Source organism: Equus asinus, chromosome 7, assembly GCF_041296235.1.
Source record: "Equus asinus isolate D_3611 breed Donkey chromosome 7, EquAss-T2T_v2, whole genome shotgun sequence".
NCBI lineage: Eukaryota > Metazoa > Chordata > Mammalia > Perissodactyla > Equidae > Equus > Equus asinus.
This window is the reverse complement of record NC_091796.1, coordinates 59,608,128-59,624,498: the sequence shown is the minus strand read 5'-3', so window position 1 is coordinate 59,624,498 and position 16,371 is coordinate 59,608,128. Positions and strand designations below refer to the sequence as shown.

Below are 16,371 nucleotides of genomic sequence, written 5' to 3'. Positions count from 1 at the left end.
TTACCAGGGGAAGGGGGGTGGAGGGTGGGCACAAGGGGTGAAGGGGCACACTTACATGGTGTGTGGCAAATAATAATGTACAACTGAAATTTCACAATGTTCTAAGTTATTATGACCACAATAAAAAAATTCATTGTTTATCTGAAATTCAAATAAAAAAATAAGTAAATAAAAATCTAGTCTCCTAGATTGATGAAGTAAAAAAATCATGCCATCTTTTAATGCTATCTGAAATTTTTAAATGACCAAGAAGCATAGAAAAACAATGATCACTCTGAAAAGCCTTGTCAAATTCTATCTGTTCTCCCCAAATTCCAATAGTCTCTCTTCCTATGTAAATTTACTGAGAGCTGAAGGGGAACCAGGATGAAAAGGAAAAAGGAAGATGGCTTGTTAACATAAGAGACAGAATTCCAATAAATACTTAAGTAGGCAATCTTCATTTTTCAAAACCTAATATTTAATTATAAACTAAAAGCTTCCAGGAAGAAGCAATTGACACATCATTTAATGAAAACTTGTGGTTTCTAGTAAATTCCAATAGAATATAATTCCTAATAGGAATAGAAACTAAAGCCTTATACTTGAGGCTTAGTCCATTCTATCTCAAAAGTCCTAAATATTAGACTCAATATTTTCTTCGAGGGGCCAGCCCCGTGGCCAACTGGTTAAGTTTGCACGCTCTACTTCGGCGGCCCAGGGTTTCACCAGTTCGGAGCCTGAGCGCAGACCTAGCACCACTCATCAAGCCATGCTGAGGTGGTGTCCCACATGCCACAACTAGAAGGACCTACAACTAAAATATACAACTATGTACTGGGTGCTTCGGAGAGAAGAAGGAAAAATTTTAAAAATCTAAAAAAATACATATATATTCTTCTAGTTCCAAATCATGAGAAGAATCAAACACTACAATGCAAATAAAGAGAACATCAAGAAAAAGATGACAAGAGAAACAAAAGAATAACATTTATCTTTGTTACTTATAAAAGTGAACACTTGCCTTTGTATAAAGCTAGGAGATCACACAGTAGAAGAGACAAAATCATCCCTCCAGCTCGAGAAGGATTCTCTACCTATCTGCTCTCAGGTCGCTGGACCAGCAGCATCAGAAATCCAAAGTAGCAGAAATCAACATCCCAATTTTCAGCTGTTTAAATTTAAGGAAAAGAATGTTTATCTAAAATGTAAAAGTTTAAAAGTTGGACCCACTTTGGAATTTTAAAGATGATTAATTTAATCACTATGTAGTCACAGCAAAAGTGGTGTGAAAACGGCAGGGGCTCTTTAAAGTAAGAAGGATCTGGTTCAAATCTCCTACTCTGCTACTTATAAACTATCTATGTGAACTTACACAAGTACCTTAACTAATTTGGGTCTGTTTCCTCACCCACAAAATACTTGTTTGTTGTTGAGAGTTTTAAGACACACATACAAAGATAATGTCTATAAAATATCTAACATGGTGTTAGGTAAATAAGTAAATGTTCCTTCCCATTCCGCATTTTGGTTTTTTTCTAGATAGAGAGAATCTCAATGAGGTTTCCATGTGTTTTTAAACGTGAATTTTCATTCATTTCATTCAACCAGTAAGAGAACAGCACATATACTGGAAGTGCCAGACAATCAGAAAGGAACACAGATATAGAAAGTATATGCATGTAAGTATATATGTACACATATATGTACATGTGTGTGCATATATATAGACATATATATTCCACTAAGAAAAGATACATGATATACAAGTATATACATACAAAATACGCTGTTAATTATCATACGTTGTTACCTATTATACTTCTAAGTCTGCCCTGGTGAATAAGAGAAGGCTTTAAAGTCAAGCCAAGTCATGGCAGATACACTGGAATTTGCCAAGCAGGACAGAGGGCAGGAAGAGGTTACTCTAAGCAGAGAAACCCAAAGACAGGGAGTCAAGGAAAACCATGTCATGTTGAGAAAACTGTAAGTAATTTACTACAGGTCGGACACAGGGTTCATAGAGAAGAAAGGCAGGAGGAATAGGGGAATGGGACCAAACAATCAATTTAGCCTTCTTAATTTTAAAGAGTAACATTACTACATTTTGCAAAATCCTCTTACCTGGCTAGAGAAATCACATTACCACCCTGTAATTAGAAATGGCATTTGAGATATTCTAAGCAACAACTTAGTTAAATTCAACAATTATTTCCTTTGAGGAATAGACAATTCCAGGCAGTATATATACTTATTCAACCATGCTTTAATAAAATTTGATTAAAATGATCAAGTACTAATTAAAACCATAATGTATATTTTAAAAATTAAGAAGGAAGCAAAGATCATGATGTCTTTTCCAAGATGAGAGACCTCTTTGTCTTTACACAGCATTCTAGGAGAACCCCAGGCCTCATTTCACTCCTCTTCCAATTATCCTACACTCTTAGCCGTCAAAGAGCAGAGGAGGGAAGGAGCCCATAGAAGCCCTAGGCCCCTCAAGAATACAACACATTCTAATTCAATGGAGACAATTCTAGTTCTACCTGCATCAATACCATAAGTAGGCCTCTTTACTATTCCTCCTTAACAATGCTCAGATACATTACCAATTCGTGCTAATTGCATGCTCACTCAATACGAATTTTGTATTTGTAGTCCCCCCTTATCCGCAGGAATACGTTCAAAGACCCCGAGGATGCCTGAAACCTCGGATAGTACCCAACCCTATATATACTGTTTTTTCCTATACATACATACCTATGATGAAGTTTAATTTGTAAATTAGACACAGTAAGAGATTAACGACAATAACTTTGGCATATCCAAATTGCCAGCAACACTACTCTTGCACTTTGGGGCCATTATTAAGTAAACTAAGCAGTACCTGAACACAAGCACTGTGATACCACGACAGTCATCTGATAACCTGATGACTACTGACTGACTAACAGGCACGTAGCATACACAGCACGGCTATGCTGGGCAAAGGGATGGTTCATGTCCTAGGTGGGAGGGAGCTGGACGGTGCAAGGTTTCATTATGCTACTCAGAATGGCACCCAATTTAAAACTTATGAATTGTTTATTTCTGGAATTTTCCCTTTAATATTTTTGGACCCAGTTGACCATGGGTAACTGAACCTGTGGAAAGTGAAACAATGGATAAGGGGGAACCACCACCCTAGTCTTAAATCTTAAAATTCTCTCAGAAGATGTTCCAACTCTCTATTGTATTGTAAGTCCCCAAAACTACCCTCAAAAAAAAAAAATCAACTTCATTCCTACCTTACTACCACTACATGCATTTGATGTACTCTATAGTGCCAAGTCAGGAATAAAAAGTGCCAGCGACCACGGGAACAAAAGCAAGGGAGAGAACAGTTCAGGTAGTGCACCTGACCAGCATTCTCTCCCTGACCACACATATGCTCACGAGCACCAGAAGGAGATATAAGAGCACATCCGCCATTCTCGTGTGCTTCTCAAAACGCAGCACCCCATTCCTACGGTCTAAAGACACTTTTCCAGCAGGGCCTTTAAACATCAACCACCTCATTTATGACTCAACTACAGAAAGAATGTTACAATGGCCAAGGGAAAATATGGCTGTTAGACTTGTAAATATGGCCATATATGAGCAATATAAAGGTAATTAAGGGCAATTCTGACCACATGAGGTTTTCCCGACACACTGAATCTAGAACTTAAGCTTGCTATTCCGTAAAATGACTTTTTCATCCAACTTCTTAGAGGTATAGTTCCCTTTGCCGCCTTCACCTCCTCTTCAAGACAAATATTATCTGTCCTACTTCTCTTTCACTCTAGGACTCTTTTCAAAGAAGAGCAATAATTTGCCAAAATTTGAGGGCCCTTCTTAGACCTGTTGTCTTACTTCTCTACAGCATTCAACAAGGCTGACTCCTCCTATCCCAACACCCATCTCTTAAATACTCTTTTCTTGAGTTCTCTGGAAGTATACAATCCTGAGTATTTTTCGACCTTTCTGGACTATTCCTCCTTACTTCTTTCTGACCCTTTTATGTAGGTAGTTTTCCTCTATTTTTGTCCTCACACACACATACTATCCTCCCCTTAATAATTCATAACTTCAACTATCACTTGGAATGTAGGTGACCTCCAAAATTCGCCTGCCCTGGTCCCCAGATCCATATTCGCAGGTACTTCATAGAATCTCCACCTCAACGTCACATTCGTTCCGAATAATAAACTGTCCAAACCAATCTTACAGAAATGAGACCTTCCTCACGACTTTCCAATCACCACTATTATCTTCCTCACCCAGAGTTCTCAAACATGAGGTCTTCAGTTATTTTTTTAACTGTACCTTTCTTGCCCCCGTATCTAATCAGTTGCTAAGAACTATAAATTCTACTTTTATAAAGTATTCTGTATTTCCACCTCTCAGTTCCCAATGTCCTAATTCAGAGGCTATTTTTTGCTTAGAGAAAACTGGGGCATTCAAACTCCATGAGGTACAGTAAGATCTTCCTGGTATAAGTCAGGATACTTATTTACGTGAAGGGATAGCCCAGACCCCAACTTCCAGGAGCACCCTATCACCAACATGTGCCCGGAGAGTTAGAGCTATCCCTTTCCCTTCCACAATCTCCTGCCTCCCATCTCTCTGAACTCTCTCAGGCTACCTGCTGCAACGCCCCAAGGCAGGAAAAACTAAAGAAGGACCCCTCGGAGATACTGATGAAAGTGTTAAAGAAATCAACTCTCTAAAGACTATAATAAATACTTTTACAAGTCAGCTATTTTTCAATCCTTTGCTTTTCAAAAACACTGAAAGACTGACAGCTCATTAAAAATAATCTTTGGTACATAAGCTGGAAGAGGTTCAAGGAAATTAGTGGCACTGCTAACAAAACTCTTTCCATCAACCTATTTATGTCAAAAAAAATCTCAGTGCTTACAGTTCTCAAAAAGTAGAAATTGATGCTAAATATTGTCTCATTCTAGTAGTAAATTATATTAACCCATGAATACATAAGTTATTTTTTAAAAGCCACATCTGTTGCATTAAGAGATGCATGTACAATAAAATTTTGTTAAAAAGTTTATCATAATTTGTACTATATTCTGGTTGATCAATTGAGTATTAATAATAATAATGGAAAAAAGATTTTTAAAGTTTTATGGCCACAGGAAATTAAAATTTTCAACTTTTCTTTATATACATATTTTTGGCACAAAAAAATTGTGATAGGGTAAATCAAGAAAACTTTCAAGCATAAAGATATTGGGAGTCCGGCCTGGTGGCATAGTGGTTAAGTTCGTACACTCCACTTCAGTGGCCCAAGGTTCGTGGGTTCAGATCTGGGGTGTGGACCTACACACTGCTTATCAAGCCATGCTGTGGCAGTGTCCCACATACAAAATAGAGGAAGACTGGCACAGGTGTTAGCTCAGGGACACTCTTCCTCACCAGAAAAAAAAAAAAAAAAAATATATATATATATATATATGTATTAGAGCAAAATTCTGTGTAGGAAATGGAAAGAGATCAAGAAAAAAAAGAACAATGTAAAATTCCCTCTTTAAAGAAATTATTTTTGAATTTTTGAAAATGGATGATAGTGGGTATCAAAGTGCTATGATATTTGCATTCTGTTTTTAAAAGTGATGACAGTTATATTTTAAAAATAACTTTAAACTTTAAAATGTATGAGAAATAAGGAGTTTTCATAATTATTTTAGGAGTAATTAAGTTTGAAGACCACTGCCCTAGACTATTACAACCGCCTCAATCCACCTACTTTCAGGCTCTCCTCATTCTACTCCAGTTTACGTACCAGAACCACTTCAATCTTCCTAAAGCACTACTCTGTTCAATATATTCCCTGCCCTTTCTCCCTTCCTCCATTCCCTCCCCACCCCAAAACCTCCCAGGCATCTGAATGAAGGTACAACTGTCTCATGCTGTAATTCAAGGGCCGCCATGATCTGGCCCCCACCTCTTTTCTTTCCCTGCACACAGCCCATGCTGGGGTCCATTTTCTGCCCCATGCCCCACTACTTTCTTGTCTTATAGGATTCTACCTGTCCCATTTCTGCCCTCTTTATCCTCATCTCAGTTTACATTAACCTATTTACAAATACCATCCTGGAAGCATTTCCTTTTCTTTCTAATTAAGATCTCTTCCTCCTTTGAATTCCCCACAGTCTCTGGGTGTCCTTGCTTTTACTCCACCAGCAATTACAATGCTTGACTTCTTTTTCCCCCATTTTCTTCTACTTCCCCCATCCCAAACACAGATAAATTCCCTGAAGACAAAGATTGTCTTGCTAATCTTTTTACTACCTAAAAAACAGAATCTAATGCTCCTGAAGAATGCACATTCATTAATATTTATTAATGAAAAGACAGTCCAGAGAGTACTTGGGGGACAAGGGAAGGTCCTTTAACCATACTTTACCCTTGCCTAAGATAGTCACAATACCATCAGCATATTAATACATTTGAGAAGTACTACACCAAAGAGAACTGATTAATTAATACAACCCGACTTAAACCAAGCTTGATCAAAGCATCCTCCTTTTCCCCACATAGCCTCTAATAACATCCCTAAAACAGAAAAAAGCTAATAGTCTGCTCCCCACCTTCAATTTTTCTCTTGATATTGCTTAGGGCATAATAAACTTGCCAAATTTTCTTTTGTTTTCCAAGTCTCTACATCTTAGAAAATGAAAGATAAGATATATTATAGAGATTTAATTATTTTTATAAGAGTTATCTTAAGATTTGGGGCTTCAAAGTGATATTTTAACAAACAAGACAACAAATAAAAAGGGAGGAAGGACAAGCTCTTCTGTAAAGCAGAATACCAGCTAGTAAATGTAGTAGATCCAGGTAAGGACCATCAACACGTTCTAACACTAAAGGGTTGATAAGAGATTATAAGATATTGAGGTATATGGGGTAACTATTCCAGTTCAAAACTGATTCGGCTTGAACTACAAAACCTGACTTATGGCCTGTCAAACATACATTGTACATCTGCTTATCCATTAAAGTCAGGAATCTCTCTTGAGCTAAAGAATGCATACTTCCCCTCCTATGTCCTATTGGTAACACCCAGATTAGTCCCTTTCCTGGCATCATGGTCACTTGACCTGCTAATTTGCAACTGAATACCTCTTTAAAAATGTATCCTGGGTGTGTTTAATGTATCTTCTTTGTTCTAAAAAGATATAAGACTGTACTGAAACCCATGTTTCTCTGGAGTGCCTTCTAAGGCCTTCCCGGGTTATAATCCTCACACTTTGGCTCATAATAAACTCACCCCAATTTTGATTTATATCTTGGTTATGGATTATTTACGTCTACAGGGTAAAAGTTTGTTTGGGATTGGGATTTCAGCATCAAACTATTTTCTCCTTACTAATTACAAAAGGACAAAACAGAATCCTTAGGTGGAGAAATCTGGCAGACATCACCTTAACCAAGTAGTTAAAATTACCCCACCAATAATGGACGACGGACATCAGATGACTTTTGACATGAAGCACTGAGAATATCCCAGTCTTACTTACAATAGTATTCCTGTCAAAAAAAAAAAGCATGGACGGTCACTAAACTTTTGGTGGTGAACACAATGCAGTCTATACAGAAATCGAAATATAGTGATGTACACCTGAAATCTACATAGTTACAAACACTATATGCTTATATTAAATGTTATAAAACCTCAAGAAAAAATTGTAATCTGAATCAAATCATGAGGAACCAGAGAAAACCAAATTGACTCTTCAAAAATAAGTATCAAGAAAGATAAAGGGTGAGAAATTGTTCCAACTGAATGCAAAGCAGGAGCCCGGACTGGCAAGACAGTTGCTATAAAAGACATTATTGGATAATTGGAGAAATTTGAAAATGGACTACATATTACACATTTGAATTATCAGTGTTACATTTTCTGAATTTGATTGTTGATTGTGAGAGAACGGCCTTGCTCTTGGAAGGTACAAGCTAAAAGGTCATGATTTCTACAGTTTATTCTCAAAAGGTACAATGAAGAAGTTAAGATGAAGAATAACAGGCCAGCCCCAGTGGCCTAGTGGTTAAGTTTGGTGTGCTCCACTTCAGCGACCAGGGTTCAGTTCCAGGGCTCAGACCTACACCACCTGTCTGTCAGTGGCCATGCCATGACAGTGGCTCACAAACAAAAAGAGGAAGATTGGCAGCAAATGTTAGCTCAGGGTGAATCTCCCTCAGGAAAAAAAATATATATACACTACATTTTACATGTGTGTGTATATAGGTGTATAGAGAAAAACAGAGCAAATTGGCAAAAGGTTAACAAGAGTTGAACACAGGTGAAGAGTTTTAGGAATTGACCATAATACCTGTGCAAGTTCTGTGTAGGTCTGAAAATTTTCAAAGTAACAAGTTTAATTTAAAAATAAATTATTTCATTACTTGACTGCAAGTTAGGTTTATGGCCTTATTTAGCTTGGCCAGAAAATCAAAATTCATCTCTCCAAGTATATACTGAAGGCCTACTGGGTACTGGGCAGTCCGCCAAGGGTAAAGAATAAGACTGTTACAGACCTTGGACTTACAGTATAGCGCAGCGTTAGCAAACTATGGCCAGCAGGTTAGACTGGCTCACTGTTTTTGTAACGTTTTATTGGAAGACAGCTAAGCTCATTCATTTATGCACTGTCTATAGCTGCATTCACCTTACAATGGCAGATCTGAGTAGCTGCAACAGAGACCACGTGGCCCACAAAACTAAAATGTTTACTATCTGGCCCTTTACAGAAACCTTACAACCCCTGGTCTGGTGATGTAGTGAAAATGCAATAAAGTCACTGCTTTGGGAAAAAAATTAATAGAAAAAGATAAATAACAAATTTGAAGGACCATGTAACTTTGTCCTTATAAATATAGCCTTAAGCAACAGGTCTGTCAAGTTCCAACTTGTAATTGTGACAATGTAATGTTTAACATAAATCTTTCCTTCAAACATAAATATTAAAAGTTTACTAAAGGAGTGACATCAGCATCATGGCAGAGTGAGCTCATCTCTTAGTCTCTCCCTGCTAGGATACAATGAAAAGGACATTCATGTACCAAGAAAGGACATTCACAAAACACAACAGATGTCTGAGAGAGCCACACAGCCATACGTCTGAAGATGGGGGTGCTGGACGCCCCCTCAGGAGGCAGTGGAAGGAGGTAAGGGGATCACCCCTCCCTCCTGTTCAGCAGTGACCTAGAGGCAGGAACTTGAGAGAAGAGAAATAAGGCAGCCCTCTGCAAGAATGCTTGTGCTCTTGTAGTTACCTCTCAGCCTGTGGGAACACCCCACACCAAGGCAGCTAAGCAATCATGGGGACGTCCTCACCAAACCAGTCAGACAGTAAGCGCAGAGCCAGAGCGCTCAGGAATACACACAAGAAAGAAAGTGCCCCTCCCCACCCCACCTGGAGCACCAGCTCAGCCCAATGGCCTGAGTAGGGGATCCCCACCAGAGCTCGTGTGCATATGCTGGTAAAGCAGTGGCAGTGAGTGGGCAAATACAGACAGGCCCTGTCAGTGGAGCTTCCAAGGGACAAGGCACAGCTGCCAGAGATTGTGGTGGGCTCAGAATACAGAGCTCCTGCCCAAGCCCCAAGTGGCAGCAGGTGGAATCTGCAAGCAGATACTACTACTATGCAAAGGCACAAATCCACCCCATCAAATAGTATGAGGAGGTATATTAATACTCCAGACCAGGAGGAAAATGACAGGCACACAGAAATCAATCCTGAAGGCAAAGAAATTTACAATCTAAATGACAGAGAAGACAAAATAGCTATCATAAAAAACTAAATGAGTTACAAGAAAACTCACATAGACAGTGCAATGAAATAAGGAATATAATTAATTGACAGGGGAAATTCTTCACAAAAGAGATTGAAATAATAAACACAAACCAATCAGAAAAGTCAGAGATGAAAAACACAATGAATGAGATACAGAAAACTCTGGAGTCCTTAAATAACAGCTGATATTATGGAGAACAGAATTATCCATTTAGAGGACAGAAATACACAAATGCTTCAGGCAGAGGAAGAGAGATAACTAAGACTAAAAAGAAATGAAGAAATTCTCCAAGAAACATCTGACTCAATTAGGAAATGCAATATAAGGATTATAGGTATTTCAGAGAGACAAGGAAAGGAGAAAGAAGCAGAGAGCTTGTTCAAAGAAACAATAGCTGAGAACATCCCAAACCTGGGGAATAGGCCAGCATTACAAGTCAAAGAAGGTAAGAGAACTCCTAATAACATCAATGTAAAAAGACCTTCTCCAAGGCATACATAATTAAAACTGGCAAAAGTCAATCACAAAGAAACAATATTAAGGGCAGCAAGACAGAAGAAAATAACCTACAAAAGAATCCCTATCAGGCTTTCAGCGGATTTCTCAGAAGAAACCTTACAGGCTAGGAGAGACTGGAATGATAAATTCAAAGTTCTGAAAGACAGAAAGGTTCAGCCAAGAATACTCTATCCAGTGAAAATATACTTCAGATATGAAAGAGAAATAAAAACTTTCCCAGATAAACAAAAGCTGAGGGAGTTCATCACCACAAGACCCCCCCTACAAGAAAAGAAATGATCAAGAAGGCCCTCATACTGAAAAAATAGGAAATGGTTAACAAAATCTTAAACAAGGAGATAAACATGCAGACAAAATCAGAAAAATGCAACTCTCTATCAGAACAGGTTAGCAAACACTTAATTGAAACATTAAGGATAACAAACATATATAATCAAATATAATATACAAGATAAATATAACATATAAAACAAATATAACCACTTCATTTTAACGCAAACTCACAACACAAAATGGAATAGGTTGTGACAACAATAACTTAGTTGGAGAAGAGGAAAGGAATGGAACCTGCTTAGACTAAGAAAATAAGAGAGTATCAGAAAATGGACTATCTCATCTACAAGATCTTTTATACAAGTATCACAGTAACCACTAAAAAAATCAGAACAGGGACACAAATGATAAGTAAAGAGAAAACCATCATAGAGAACCACCAAACTTGACTGGCAGTCTGAAATACACAGGACAAGAAACAACGGAAATACAGAACAACCGGAAAACAAGTAATAAAATGGCAGCATTAAGTGTTCATATATCAATAATCACTCTAAATGTAAATGGATTGAATTCTCCAATCAAAAGACACAGAGTGGCTGGATGGATTAAAAAACAAGACCCAACAATATCCTACCTCCAGGAAACACATCTCAGCTCTAAAGACAAACACAGGCTTAGAGTGAGGCAGTGAAAGATGATACTACAGGCTAATGGCAAACAAAAGAAAGCAGGTGTTGTGATTCTTATATCTGACAAAGAAGACTTCAAGATGAAAAAGGCAATGAGTGACAAAGAGGAGCAACGTATAATGATAAAAGGGAAACTATAGCAAGAGGACGTAACACTTATATATGCACCTAACACAGGAGCACCAAAGTACATAAAGCAACTATTAACAGACCTAAAAAGATATATTAACATCAACACAATAATAGTAGGGGACCTTAACAGCCCACTTACATCAACGGATAGATCACCCAGACAGAAAATCAAAAAGGAAATAGTGGAATTAATTAAAAAACTAGACCAGATGAACTTAACAGATATATATACAACACTCCATCCAAAAACAGCAGAAGATATTCTCCTCAAGTGCACATGGAACGTTCTCAAAAATAGACCCTATGCTGGAAAAAAGGCAAACCTCAACAAATTTAAGAAGACTGAAATCATAGCAAGCATTTTTTCCAACCATAATGCTATGAAACTCAAAATCAACAAGAAATATGATGGGAAAGTGATAAATATGTGGAGACTAAACAACACACTACTGAACAACCAATGAACCACTGAAGAAGTTAAAGGAGAAATAAAAAAATATATGGAGACAGATGAAAATGAAAATACACCATACCAACACATATGAGATGCAGCAAAAGTGGTCCTAAGAGGAAAATTCATAGCAATACAGGCCCACCTTAACAAATAAGAAAAACTTTAAATAAGCAATCTTAAACCACACCTAAAAGAAACAGAAAAAGAAAAACAAAGCCAAAAGTCAGAAGAAGGAGGAAAATAATAAAAACTAGAGGAGAAACATGAAATTGAAATTTAAAAAAAGTAGAAAAGATCAATAAAACTAAGAGCTAGTACTCCGAAAAGATAAACAAAATTGACAAGCCCTTAGCCAGACTCACTAAGAAAAAAAAGAGAGACGGCTCAAATAAATAAAATTAGAAACAAAACAGGAAAAATTACAACAGATACCACAGAAATACAAAGAATGATAAGAGAATACTATGAAAAAATATACTCCAAACAAATTGGACAATCTAGAAGAAACAAATAAATTTTTAGACTCACACAACCTCCAAAAAATGAATCCAAGGAGAAATAGAGAATCTAAATAGGCCAATGACAAATAAAGAGATTGAAACAATAATTGAAAACCTCCCAAAAAATAAAAGTCCAGGACCAGATGGCTTCTCTGGAGAATTCCACCAAACAAATAAAGAAGATTTAGCATCTATCCTTCTCAAACTATTCCAAAAAAATTGAAAAAGATGGAACATTTCCTAACACATTTTATGAGGCCAACATCACCCTGATCCCAAAAACAAAAACAACACAAAGAAGGAAAATTACAGGCCAATATCGCTGCAGAACATACATGCAAAAATCCTCAACAAAATACTGGCAAACTGAATACAGCAATATATCAAAAGGAGCATACACACACAATGAAGTGGGATTTATACCAGGGACACAGAATGGTTCAACATCTACATATCAATGTGATACACCACATTAACCAAATGAGGACTGAAAAGCACATGATCATCTCAATAAACAGTGAGAAAGCATTTGACAAGAGCCAACATCCGCTTATGATAAAAACTCTCAATAAAATGGGTATACAAGGAAAGTACCTCAACATAATAAAGGCCCTATATGACAAACTCACAGCCAACATCATACTCAATGGGGAAAAACTGAAAGCCATCCCTCTGAGAACAGGAACAAGACAAGAGCACCTACTCTTACCGCTCTTATTCAACATAGTACTAGAGGTTTTGTCCAAAGCAATTACGCAAGAAAAAGAAATAGAAGGTATCCAAATTGGCAACAAAGAAGTGAAACTCTTGCTGTTTGCAGACAACATGATTTTATATACAGAAAATCCTAAAGAAGCCACTGGGAAATTATTAGAAATAATCAACAACTACAACAAAGTTGCAGGATACAAAATCAACTTAGAAAAATCAGTAGCATTTCTATACCCTAATAATGAACTAACAGAAAGATAACTGAAGAATACAATCCCATTTACCATCACAACAAAAAGAATAAAATATCTAGGAATAAATTTAGCCAAGAAAGTGAAAGTTCTATACAATGAAAAACATAAGACATTACTGAAAGAAACTGATGATGACATAAAGAAATGGAAAGATTCCATACACATCGATTGAAAGAATAAACATAGTTAAAATGTCCATACCACCTAAAACAATCTCCAAATTCAATGCAATGCCACTCAGAATCCCAATGACATTCTTCACAGAATTAGAACAAAGGATCCCATAATTCATGTGGGGCAACAAAGACCCTGAATCGCTAAACCAATCCTGAGAAAAAAGAACAAAGCAATCCCTAACTTCAAAATATACTACAAAGCTACAGTAATCAAAACAACATTGTACTGGTACGAAAACAGACACACAGATCAATGCAACAGAAGTGAAAGCCCAGAAATAAAACCACACATCTATGGACAGCTAATCTTCAACAAAGTTGCTAAGAACATACAATGGAGAAAGCAAAGTCTCTTCAATAAATGGTGTGGGGAAAACTGGACAGCCACATGCAAAGAATGAAAGTATGATTATCTTTCATCATACACAAAAATTAACTAAAAATGGATTAAGGACTTGAAGGTAAGACGTGAAACCATAAAACTCCTAAAAGAAAATATAGGCAATACACTCTGACATTAGCCTCAGAAGGATCTTTTCAAATACCATATCTACTTGGGCAAAGAAATCAAAAGAAAAGAATAAACAAATGGGACTTCATCAGACTAAAGAGCTTCTGCAAGGCAAAGGAAACGAGGAGCAAAACAAAAAGGCAATCCACCAACTGGGAGAAAATAGTTGCAAATCATCTAACAAGGAGTTAACCTCCAAAATATAAAGAACTCATACAACTCACTAACAAACAAACAACCGATCAAAAAATGGGAAGAGGATTTGAACAGTTTTCCAAACAAGATATATGGATGGCAAACAGGCATATGAAAAGACGTTCAACATCACTAATCATCAAGGAAATGCAAGTCAAAACTCCACTGAGATATCATCTTACACCCGTTTGAATGACTACAATCACCAAGACAAAAAATAACAAATGTTGGAGGGGATGTGGAGAAAAGGGAACCCTCATACACTGCTGGTGGGAATGCAAACTGGTGCAGCCACTTTGGAAAACATTATGGAGATTTCTCAAAACATCAAAAATAGAAATTTTTTTTCTAGCTATCCCAGCTATCCCAGTACTGGGTATTTATCCAAAGGACTTGAAGTCAACAATTCAAAGAAACTCATGCACCCCTATGTTGATTGCAGTTTTATTCACAATAGCTAAGACATGGAAGCAACCCAAGTGCCCACTGACTGAAGATTAGATAAAAAAGATGTGGTGTGTGTATATACATATATACACACATACAATGGACTACTACTCAGCCATTACAAAAGACAAAATTGCCCCATTTGCAACAACATGGATGGACCCTGAGGGTATGACATTAAGCGAAATAAGTCCAACAGAGAAAGACAAACACCATGACTTCACTCATCTGTGTAAGATAAACAAACACACGGACAAAGAGAACAGATTAGTGGTTACCAGAGGAGAAGGGATTTAGGGGTTGGGCATTAGGGGTAATGGGGCACATACATATGGTGACTGACAAATAATAATGTACAACTGAAATTTCACAATGTCATAAACTATTATGAAAATAAAAAAAAGTGAAAAGGATTTTATAACTTTTGCAGGTAACGTTTTTGGTGTTTGTCCCAAAGGAATACCTATTGCCATTTCAAAGTTTCCAAATAAAACTCTGGTTGTCCTCCTCACAAAAAAGAAAAAAAAAAGATCAGCAGATCGTGCCACTGCCAATATCCTAGTAGTTACAGTATACTATAGTATGGAAGATGTTACTATTGAAGGAAACTGGTAAAGGTACACAGGATCTCTGTATTATTTCTTACCAGTGCATGTGGATTAACTATCTCAATAAAAATTTTAATTAAAATTTTAAAAAGTTTACTAAATCCTTAGAAATGATCTTTACTTGTAGGTGTATAAATGTCCTACAGCATGTTTAATCTCACAATTGAATTTAAGCAAGAATAATTTGCTAAAGTTCACTCTGTGACTATTTCAAAAAACAGTTCCCTAAAGTATACGTGTAAATAAAAGCAGCAGCGATGTATTTATCTATTTTCAAATTAGTTACCGAGATCATCCTTTCTAAACATTACTTGACAGTCAGAGGTATGCAGCATATCAAAGCACTTGCCAGTGTGGATGTTTCATACATTATAGATGTGTTGTCTGTTCCTTTCAGTGAGTAAACATCTTCCTTACAGTCTTATTAACCCAATTACTTTGGTTAGTAACTCTTTTTTCCACAGGTAATCCAAACAAAATTTGAGCTAATCCAGGTCCAAATTACCACCAACCCTCAATAAATGACGTCTTCAAGTTATCTGAAGTCTTGAAGTTATTTCTACCAAAAACTACTTGATAGATTTAAATGTAAAAATGATTTACATCAAATCTGACTTGCGGTAAGATTTTGGAATGATCACTTTAGGTAATTAACTAGTGACAGGATCAGACACATCAGATCACACTGACGTTCGTATCCACTTTTACTCCAGTGACTGGCTCCCTCATACATGAGTGGTTTAAAACACAAAGAAAAAGGGTATATTTTGCTTCTGACATTCCCATGACAGACAGGAGCTACCCAGGACGGAAATTATTTTACCCTCCAAATACTAAGGGCATGCTATTTATATCCTCCAGGACCTTTAGGAGGTTAAATAAACTACGTAAGTGATAACTTAAGGGAAGCCAAAATCAGAAGGCAGTAAGAGTGCAATAATAAAATAATAAAGTAATAAATAAAGACTATGTCCGACAGGTCTAAATTTAACCTAACATCTCTAAGTTAGGTGACTGAGTAAATTACTTAACCATTAGATAAGTCTCATCAGGTACCACTTTTGTAAATTTGTGGGACTA

General features: G+C 36.9%; 1 protein-coding gene across 6 annotated transcripts in view; it reads right to left on the bottom strand.

The window, feature by feature from the left end:
* Positions 1-16,371, bottom strand: part of PPP4R1 (protein phosphatase 4 regulatory subunit 1) — a 75,622-nt gene that overhangs the window by 51,277 nt on the left and 7,974 nt on the right. Inside the window, exon 3 of one of the 6 annotated variants that reach the window (XM_070513549.1) lies at positions 1,004-1,150. The exons of the other annotated variants lie outside the window; for them this stretch is intronic. Within the exon in view, the coding sequence (XP_070369650.1) occupies positions 1,004-1,049 (46 nt within the window). The 5' untranslated portion in view covers positions 1,050-1,150. The remainder of the gene's footprint in view (positions 1-1,003; positions 1,151-16,371) is intronic. 6 annotated transcript variants of the gene reach the window in all.